The sequence below is a fragment of the Protobothrops mucrosquamatus genome, unplaced genomic scaffold (assembly GCF_001527695.2).
Source record: "Protobothrops mucrosquamatus isolate PMUCROS unplaced genomic scaffold, P.Mucros_1.0 scaffold2504, whole genome shotgun sequence".
NCBI classification, from domain to species: Eukaryota; Metazoa; Chordata; class Lepidosauria; order Squamata; family Viperidae; genus Protobothrops; species Protobothrops mucrosquamatus.
This window is the reverse complement of record NW_015388569.1, coordinates 13,472-24,022: the sequence shown is the minus strand read 5'-3', so window position 1 is coordinate 24,022 and position 10,551 is coordinate 13,472. Positions and strand designations below refer to the sequence as shown.

At 41.8% G+C, this 10,551-nt stretch overlaps 1 protein-coding gene across 1 annotated transcript; it reads left to right on the top strand.

Annotated features, from left to right (window-relative positions):
- The first annotated feature begins 369 nt into the window (after nucleotides 1-369).
- LOC107295805 (complexin-2) lies at nucleotides 370-9,939 on the top strand. Its single transcript, XM_015825133.1, has 3 exons — nucleotides 370-455; nucleotides 3,338-3,513; nucleotides 9,742-9,939. Exons 1-3 carry the CDS (start codon nucleotides 425-427, stop codon nucleotides 9,937-9,939), a joined length of 405 nt encoding a protein of 134 aa, XP_015680619.1. The 5' UTR covers nucleotides 370-424.
- The last annotated feature ends 612 nt before the right edge of the window (nucleotides 9,940-10,551 follow it).

Genomic DNA, 10,551 nt, shown 5'->3' with positions numbered 1-10,551 from the left:
AAAGCTACAGGGTCCAAAGAATGAGGGATACATCCATAAATTTAACTGATTGTAGTTTTGACTTTAAAAAAATATTGAAGCTATGCTCATTTCTGTAGAAAGGATGGATATGACACCATAATATGTTTAAACACACCTAAAGTCTGGTACACTTGTGCCTCTTAACAGCTCAGTTACTCTTCTATTGCTATTCATTACATTAGGTTATATTGCATTAGACCTGGGCTTCTGGACCCAGAGTGAAGGAATGGATGACTCACTGGTCAGAGCTTAATTCAACAGTCACTGTATTATTTTTTTTCACTTCATCCTGCTCATTTGATTTCCCTTCCCTTCCCAGGTAGCCCTTGACTCCAAGCTTTCCATCAGTAGCACTGGATGAGAATTCAACAACTTCCTAGAGCTCACTAACGTGGCCAGCAGTATGGATTTTGTGATGAAACAAGCCTTAGGGGGTAAGTCTTACCTCCTCACAATATTCTCTTAGCTCTACTATTCTAAGCACTTGATAAGACTGAATTTCTGGTGGAAGCAGACAGCTTCAATTCAGGCATGCTGGTGGGCTTCCTTGCATGAAAGTCTACTTCTGTTCCTCTTTTCTGTAGGATTAAGGTCAGGACTTTTGACTTGGCCATTCCTTTCTTCTGCTTTCACCAATGTTTGGTGGTACAACCTGTGTGTTTTGGGTCATTGTCTTGCTGCATTACCCACTTTTTTGAGCTTCAGTTCAAGGACGGATACCCTGACATTTTCTTGTAAAATTTGTTGGTAAAATTCAGAATTCATATTCCCATCACTGATGGCAAGTCCTGGTCCAGAGGCAGCAAATTTGGGTCTATATGCCCAAATCATGATACTACCACCACCATGTTTCACAGATAGGATGACATTCTTATGCTGGAATGCAGTATTTGCTTTCACCGAACATGGTGTTTTTCATTCAGGCCAAAAAAAAATCTATTTTGATTTCGTCCGTCCACAGAACATTCTTCCAATTGTCTTCTGGTTTATCCACATGGTCTTTCACAAACTGTAGATAGGAAGCAATGTTCTTTTTGAAGAGCAGTGGCTTTCTTCTGGCAACCTTGCCATCCAGCACACCTTTATTGCTCAGTATTCCCCTGATAGTAATATCACAAACACTGACATTTGTCAATACAAAAGAGGCCTTTAGTTCCCTACACATTACCCTGGGGTTTTTTGAGACGTCCTGAAATATAATATGCTGTGGTCTTGCTGTGATCTTGGTTGGTCATCCACTCCTAGGGAGGGTAACAAGGGTGATGAATTGCCTGACAAACACTTTGGGAATAGTTTTGTAAACTTTTTCAGTCTGATAGGCATCAACAGTTGTTTTTCCAAGCTCTTCAGAAATCTTTTTTCAAGCAGTGACACATGTCTACAACCTATTTTATGAAGATCAGACTTTTACAGTGAATATCCAGAATTCTGTTCTTTAAATAAGGTAGGATCTCCCATATGTATAGTGCTTACCAAATTTGTAGAATTTGCACAGCTGGAAGTAAAAGTAACTCATTCCCATGGCTGAAACATAGAGTGTCATGGTTCCGATAGATGAGATCAGTAAAAGGAGAACTCCAAGGCTAGAGGGTTCCTTAAAGAACATGTTTATTGGCTACAAAGTATCGGCACAGTCAAAAGTGAAACCAAATCTGAAGTTCCCTTCAAAGTGTTCCCAGGCAGCGATGACCTTGGTTCCCACAGGATAAAATATTGTTTAGGCTAACATTAAAATCACCCATCCCCCCTCCCAGTCCTATGGCAACAGAAAATGAAACAAAATGGCTTTGGCCAGGATCGTTGCAGTGTTGACATAGAGTTTACAATAGAGAAGGCCCAAAAAAAGTATCCTGGTAAGTTCTCAGATGACATCTACTACAGAATGTGAATGCCCATGGATGTGACTGGAGAGAGTTTCAAGGTCTATAAAAAAAAGAGGACTTGGCCACAAGTTATCCATCTCTGCTTTAGAGCTTCTAAGAGATCAAAGTAGATCCCCTTTCACTGTGTCTTCACCATAAAAAGTCTATAAAATAGTGGCTTTGAGAGAAAAGACTGGCTCAATTTTATTGCATGAGCTCCAACATCAAAATAGGATTTGAACCTGGATTTCTGAGTCCCAGACCAACTCCTTAACAGCTACTGTATACTGTCTGATTAGCTTTTGGACTTTACTCATTGCTAATATAGATGTTTTCTCTTGTTATTTTATTTTCTTTAAGCAGATAGAGCTGTCCAGGCATTTGCCCACAATGACACAATCGTGGCTATTCCTTTGTACAAAAGTATTGCTTATATAATATTGTGTTCAAGCTTAGAAATGTTGCAGTAACGGGAAAACCAAGACAAATATGAGAGAAAGAGAGAGGCCCTTCTGAAAAATTCAGTGTTCTTATTCAGATGTCTTGTGGCATCCGAGCTCCCCCTAGAGGTCCGCCAAGGAAATTTACTAATTGTCTCAGTGATAATACTGACTTCTCACAACCAGAAAGGAGATTATTATTTCTGAGATTCTGCCTTGTTTGCTTGCTTTTATCCTCTTTATTATTGTTATAAATAACTGAAGGCAGTGAGCATATCTAATACTTTTTTTCTCCTACCATTTTCCCCCAAAAGCAATTCTTTTTTTAAAAAAAGTTTTATTATTTTTTAACAGAGTTCAACAAAAACGTGTTGTCTGAGTATCTTATTTACTAATACAAATTAAATTCCTAATCCCTAAATCTTTTCTCTAACCATTGATAAAATAGGTCCCAAGTTTGAAAAAATTCTATTTCTTCTTTTTCTTTCAACCTTAAAGTACCGTAAGTCTGTCCATTTCCACACAGTCTAATTTTTTTTATTATTATTTCTTCTTCTGGTGGTATTTCTTCGTTCTTCCAATATTGTGCAAATATAATTCTTGCCGCTGTTATCACATGTAGAATCAAATATGTATTTTGCTTATCATGTTTTTCTGGCATTATACTTCGGTTTTTTTTCACAAAACAATTCTGTGAGGTGTCTTGAGCTGAGAGAGTGTGACTGCCTCAAAGTCACTCTTTCAGGCCTAAAGCACCCATCTAGGTTTCCATTTAGAAAAGAAAGTGCGCATAATAATAATGTCTACCGGGTTTCAGGTTTTTTTAATAAGGCTGATGGAAAAGCTCATAGCCATTTTGCCTGCCTGAAGAAACTTCATCTGTCAATCCACCATTTCCTTATTTTTCCTTAATAGTAGAAGTGGATAACACCAGCCTTCTGGGAAATACTGAAAAGAAATGGGGATTTCCCACAGCAGTCCCTCTTACTATGTTTTAAACCATGCCATGTGCAGGGGCCACGAAGGACATGGGTAAAATGTTGGGAGGAGAAGAGGAGAAAGACCCCGATGCGCAAAAGAAGGAAGAAGAACGACAAGAAGCTTTACGCCAGCAAGAGGAAGAGCGCAAGGCAAAGCATGCCCGCATGGAGGCTGAACGGGAAAAGGTTCGGCAGCAAATCCGTGATAAGGTGGGTCACCTCCCTGCCATTTTCCAATTAATCTCTCTGTCATTAAGATCTTGAGGGAGTGGTTTGGAAGAAATGGCAAGAAAATGATCGAGAGTAGGGAGACTGAGTTTTAGAAAACTGAAGAAGTGATTATTCTTGATCATGATGGCCAAGACTTGGCTTCTTTTTTTAAAGTACAAAACTCAGTTTTGAGGACCCACTCAATCTAACCTGAATTATTTGAGATATGCATTGATTACCCAGAAAAAGTTGTAACTTGTAAGCGGTTGTTGTTAAACTATAACTCTGAGCATCTCTCCTACTGGGCATCCATGAAGGAATAAGAATTGAGGGGAACATACTTGCCTCAGACGTCATGATGTCATTACATAAACATGCCGTTTTCATGATGACTCCATAATCAGTGTCATCGTTTTGACTTCTTCATGCCTTGTTACAGAGGCCGCCATTCTTTAATATTGGCCATGCATCAGCTTCTGGGAGTTGTAGTTTAACAACATCTGAAGGTATAGTAATTCTGCCCCAAAGGCTTGACATTTGGATGGCCACTCCAACTCCATTCATGCATCAGCTTTTTAATAAAGGGAGAAAGGAAGCCAGAAATGTTGTCATATAACCATGTCATATCTAATGTAGCCTTCCCATGGCATAGGGCTTCTGTCTAGCACGGGCTAGAGCAATTACAGGAGATGGGAATATTGCAAAACTCAATAGATAATATCCCTTACAGGTCCAGCATCTTGGACAATTATCTACAGCAGGAATGGAGATCTTCCAGTCCATGGGATAAACCCTTCCTAGTTGCTCCATCTGGCCCTTAGAGACCCAAGCAAAGTCCCTTTCCTTCCTTGAACCCCTTTGCTCTCTCCCTGAAACCCTGCCCCCATCTGCCTTCCCACTGAAGGGCTGCACCTTCAGGTCTCTATTGCACTTGAAATGTGGCTTCCCCTTTACAATGAAGATTGGGCAAAGATGGCACCTGGGCAGCCAGCACCTGAAGGTAAGAATATAAAAGTAGCCCTGCTGGATCAGACCAAGGCCCATTTTAGTCCAGCATTTCCATTCTCAGCCAGATGTCCATGGGGTTCAGCCAGCTGTACCCATTCACTGCCCTGTGCCTTGGGAAATGCATGGAACAACTGAATTCCTGAAAGATACCCTCAGGGATCAGCTCCTTGAAAGGGTTTCTGATACCTGGAAATGATTCCTCCCCAGAAACAGGGTGGCATCCAGAGAATGGGAAGAGAAACAGTCCATAGACAAGAAATCATCTGCTCCCTGGTAAGGGATTGAATCCTGTTTTCCCCCTTGATTGGCAACATTATGCCAGTAGGTTGACCCTGCCTATTGAGGACAAAGCCTCACAGTTTTGTCCCTCTTCACCGAGGGAAAGTGAATTAAAGCAGCAAGGACTCTTGCCATGAGCCCTTGAATCTACTTGTACCCCATGGGAACATCCCAGCATTGCTGCAGCAGTTCCAGATGAAAGAAAGAGAAACCCACCTGCACACAACATGGTTACACTCATTCACCTTCTCAACATTATTCCTTCTTTTTCTTTCCACAAAGAACAGCCTCTTTGCCAAAGCTCTTATTCCAGGGCCAGCTCTAATTGTTTAAAGAGCTTTTATTGGAGTCCAACAACTAGAGGTAAAGTGGTCTCTGCCAGGCCGTAAGATTACCATCTTAGAGCTCCTTTGATGTGAACTTCCTTTTTGTTGCTGATAATCCCTAAATGTACTGAAGCTGGCCAATATTCAGCTTCTTGATGTTAAGAGAAAGGCCGGTTTCTGCTATTAGCAACTGTCATTCATCCAGCTGAGTCTAGACTCACTGCTTCAGTGCCCACCCACTGTTCCTTTTTACCTTTTTTTTTTTCTTTCACTTTTCCTTTTCTCATCTCCGGAAGGCAGACCTAGGAGCCACATCCCTGGAAAAGTGACAGTCTGTTCAGCAGAGTGATATGATCCAGCCTCGCTTCCAGGCCAGCTCTTCCCCGGGATTATATGCACTTGCTCATGAATGGTTCTTCTCTGGGTCCCGTTGCTCTATTTGCACTGTAGCAAGAGGAGAATCATTCATAAAGTGTTGGCATATGGTCCCAAGGGGCATGTAAATTTAATAAATAAATGAATAGTCTTTGGGCCCTCATATCCTGCGCTGAATCTGGATGCTGATAAGAGTGTTCTTTGGCATCCTCTTTTGCCATTTTCTTTCACTCAGTCACTCCTCTCCTCCTGGCTTATTTGTCTTCTAAGACAGGGCTTTTCAACCTTTTCACCATTTGTACCACTTTTAGGATATGGCAATATCCGAGTACCACCAGTTGCCTAGCAAGGTGTCAAAAACGTGATGACAAAAAAAGAAGAAAAAAAGTGATAAAGTACAGGTAATCCTCGAGTTACAACAGTTTGCTTAGTGACTGTTCGAAGTTACAATGGCACTGAAAAAAGTGGCCCCCCCAAGGCACAGCCGAGCAAGACACCTGCCTGCCCGCCCGGCGGTGCTCTCATTCCCCTCCCCCACTACCACTTTTCTAGGATGGTCGCTTACCACCTGCCACGTGCCAATGTACCACAGGTGGTACCCATACCACTGGTTGAAAAGCCCTGTTCTAAGAGAAGAATATAGACGATTGGAAATAACCAAAGTTCAGTCTCTGTCATCTGCCTTTTTTAAAACATTAAAATTAAGACAGTAACAGTGAGCATGAGCAGATTCTGCTGTCCCTTTAAATAATTATGCAGAGATGAGAGAATTTGAACCAATGCTGTTTGCTCCCCTTCGGTGTATCTGCCCTTTTTTTACATTGCTTTTAAAAATATTAATGCCTGGCCCTTCTTTATAGACAGTGAGCTCAATGAAGACATGCTCCAATTCATCACAAGTGTTACCTAGTCACTCATTTCCCTAACCTCTTTTAGGCCAGTTCCTCATTCTGTGGCACCAAGAGAGAACCAGCACTGATAGGATTACTCCATCAGTCTTCTGCATCGTTTGAAGTTTGAAGTGCTCATATTGAGCTCTTCCAGAGCAAATCAAGCTTGGAAAGCAAGGGCTGGATGTCAAAGCTGATACCAGAAAGAATTAAAGGGAAAATATCCCAGCTGAAGGAAGCAATTATAGAAATGTGAATTGAAAACATTATGTGTAACAGGTGTATCAAGAAGGGATAGACTAGAAATATTGTATACATAAAAAATTGCTATGAATGCAAAGCATCCGCTAAACTGGAAGGAGTAAAATTGGAGGAGCTGCCCAATAAGATTGAGAATAAGTTTGGCTGGAAGAGAAGACCACAGAACCTCCGTATTGATAGCATACCAAAAACTGAATGAAAAAGAGCTAACTGGAAGGGGAAATATATATATGTATATAAGGGGAAATATATTTATTTATTTATTTTATATACAGGTAGTCCTCGACTTACAGCCACAATTGAGGCCCAACATTTCTGTTAAGTGAGACATTTGTTAAGTGAGTTTTGCCCCATTTTACGACCCTTCTTGCCACAGTTGTTAAGTAAATCACTGTACTTGTTTAAGTTAATAACACGGTTGTTAAATGAATGCGGCTTCCCCATTGACTTTGCTTGCCAAAAGGTTGCAAAAAGTAATTACATGACTTTGGGATACAGCAACCGTCGTAAGTATGAATCAGTTGCCAAGCATTTGAATTTTGATCACATGAGCATGGGGATGCTGCAAAGGCTGTAATTGTGAAAAATGGTCAATGTCACTTTTTTCAGGGCCGTTGTAACTTTGAACGGTCACTAAATGAACTGCTGTAAGCCGAGGACTACCTGTATAAAGATAATTGTATGCAAAATTAGCATCAATTCCACAAAACCCATGCTTGCTAGAAGATAGGGTAGGCTATCTCTCTAGAGTCCTTCCCTTTGCCAATCATAACCCCCCCCCCTTTTGGCTCCAGTCATCCTCAAATTATTAGCAGGGGTGCTGCAGGTTTGTCTTTATTATTCACCCTAGAAATGGCAATATTAAGGCAATGGGCCCTTATCTGCAATTCTCAAGATCTTTCTCCAGATGTAGATAGTGCATTCGTGGCTGCCAGGGATCAGTCTGTGGTATGTTTTTTTTACCAGGGGCAGATGAAAAGACTACAGGTTATGCAAAAGAACTCACATTTTGCATTTGTTTAGGTTTTGTACGTCCCTGCCCTTCTTCACTGTGTCATGAGAAGAGAGGGAAATGTTATGCAGGCACATAGCACCCTCAAATACTTTAGCCAGATATCCAGTGTAGAACTTACACCATTTAATCCATCTTCCAACATGGGGCCTTAACGTCATTCAAACTATAACTGTCGTTGCTCACATCCAGCATAGTCATTTGGCATGCTAGCTGTGGTTATTGTAAGCCATCCTTAACTGAGTGGGCAAGGAAGTTACTTTCTAAATGAATGAAAAAGCATAAAATACTTTTTCCAGATTTTTCATTTAATGTAAAAGATAAGGGTTAGTGTCACCTCTGATTAATTCAGAGTCCATGTATTGTTTCAATACTTGGTGACCCATCTACACTGTGTGCACAATTATTAGGCAAGTGAGTATTTTGACCATATCATCAATTTCATGCATATTTTCTATTTCCAAGCTGTATAAACTTGAATGCTTAGTGGATATAAGCATATCAGGTGATGTGTATTTGCGTAATGAGGGTGTGGCCTAAGAAGATCACAGAAGGTGATCATAATTATTAGGCAGCTTCTTTTCCTCAGGCAAAATGGACCAAAAAAGAGATTTAACTTACTCTGAAAAGTCAAAAATTGAAAAATGTCTTTCAGAGGGATGCAGCACTCTTGAAATTGCTAAGATATTGGGGCGTGATCACAGAACCATCAAACGTTTTGTTGCAAATAGTCAACAGGGTCGCAAGAAACGTGTTGAGAAAAAAAGACTGCCAAAGATTTGAGAAGAATCAAATGTAAAGCTACCAGGAATCCATTATCCTCCAGTGCTGTCATATTCCAGAACTGCAACCTACCTGGAGTGCCCAGAAGTACAAGGTGTTCAGTGCTCAGAGACATGACCAAGGTAAGGAAGGCTGGCAGTAGGTTTGGGAGTTGATTTTGAGTCCATCTTCAACCCCAAAAGGTCTAGATAGTTCATCTCTAATAATACCAGCCCATACCAGTACCCCACTTCCACCTGGCTGGCTTTTGAGTCGAAGTGAAGCTTGTGCTCATTCCTGATCCAGCCACAGGCCTGTCCATCTGGTCCATTGAGTCACTCTCATCTCATTAGTCCATAAAACCTTTGAAAAATCTGTCTTCAGGTGTTTCTTGGCCCAGTCTTGCTGTTTCAACTTATGTGTCTTGTTCAGTGGTAGTCGGGTTTCAGCCTTCCTTACCTTAGCCATATCTCTGAGCACTGAACACCTTGTACTTCTGGGCACTGCAGGCAGTTTGCAGTTCTGGAATATGACAGCACTGGAGGATAATGGGTTCCTGGTAGCTTCACGTTTGATTCTTCTCAAATCTTTGGCAGTTAATATGCGTCTTTTTTTCTCGACATGTTTCTTGCGACCCTGTTGACTATTTGCAACAAAACGTGTGATGGTTCTGTGATCACGCCCCAATATCTTAGCAGTTTCAAGAGTGCTGCATCCCTCTGAAAGACTTTTTACAATTTTTGACTTTTCAGAGTCAGTTAAATCTCTTTTTTGGCCAATTTTGCCTGAGGAAAAGAAGCTGCCTAATAAGTATGCACACCTTGATAGGGTGTTGATCTTCTTAGGCCACACTCTCCCTCATTACACAAATACATATCATCTGATATGCTTACATCCACTAAACATTCAAGTTTATACACTTGGAAGTGGAAATATGCATGAAAATGATATGGTCAAAATACTCACTTGCCTAATAACTGTGCACACAGTGTAGATTCTGTCTTAACTTAGACAGTAAAGGAAATACATAAAGGCAACAGAAGTTGCAGTTTTTGTCTCAATTATCAGTAAAATATAAAGGTGTTTTCTGTACAGTGTTCACGTTCCAGATTGTAACCCTAAGAACAGACTGTATCACTATGGAAGCAGCTGATGTCATTTACTGGAGCAGCTGGTTAATCTTCAGAAGCCTCATTGATTAAGATAATGCAATCTTAATTTAGGACACCTATGACCCAAGGCCCAATGTTGTTGCAGTCAAGATCCACCTTCTCCTGCATTTCTCTGAGAAATCTTGTGTGTCTCCCCCACATAGTACGGCCTGAAGAAGAAAGAGGAGAAAGAGGCAGAGGAGAAGGCAGCACTGGAACAGCCCTGTGAGGGGAGCCTGACACGACCCAAGAAAGCCATCCCAGCTGGCTGTGGAGATGATGAAGATGAGGATGAGGAGAGCATTCTGGATACGGTGCTCAAGTATCTGCCAGGTCCATTGCAGGACATGTTCAAGAAGTAGCCGCCATACCAGCCCAAATCCCACCCAGAGTTTCCTGGTGTTGCCAGCTCAACACTTGGTTCAGGCTTTTGGGTGGTGAAGGGACTTTCTTTTGGGGTTTCACGGGGCATTTTCCTTTCCAGTTTTTGTTTCAAGGGGAGACTTCACACGTGTCTTTGTGCCACAGGCCTTTCCCAGGCCTTCTTCTCGGTCCCCAAGAGACGCACATCAGGCACGGGACGTACTCCTTACCCTGTCCTCTTGCTATCATCACTCTAGGCTGCTGGATTCCTTGGAGTCACAGGCTGGGCACTGCCAGGAGTTTATCTCCTTTCCCTCACCTGAGCTTTCCCTTCCCAACACAGAGCTGGAATAGAGTTCTGTGGTGCCAAAGGGCCAGCTGGCTAGAAGGTCAAATCAAAGCAAAAACAAATGGGAACTGGGACCAAATTCAATTACGCAACCTCATGGGGTTTTGGAGGAGAAGGCAACAGAGGGAAGCCAGGCCCCAGCACAATCCTCTGAGCCTGCCTCCTTCTCCCATATTCCTTAGCCCTGTGCTGACTGCCAAACAGAGATTGTGGCCTGTTAATCTCTGTTCTGCTGTTCCTGCCTAATTCATGGGGGCCAAGG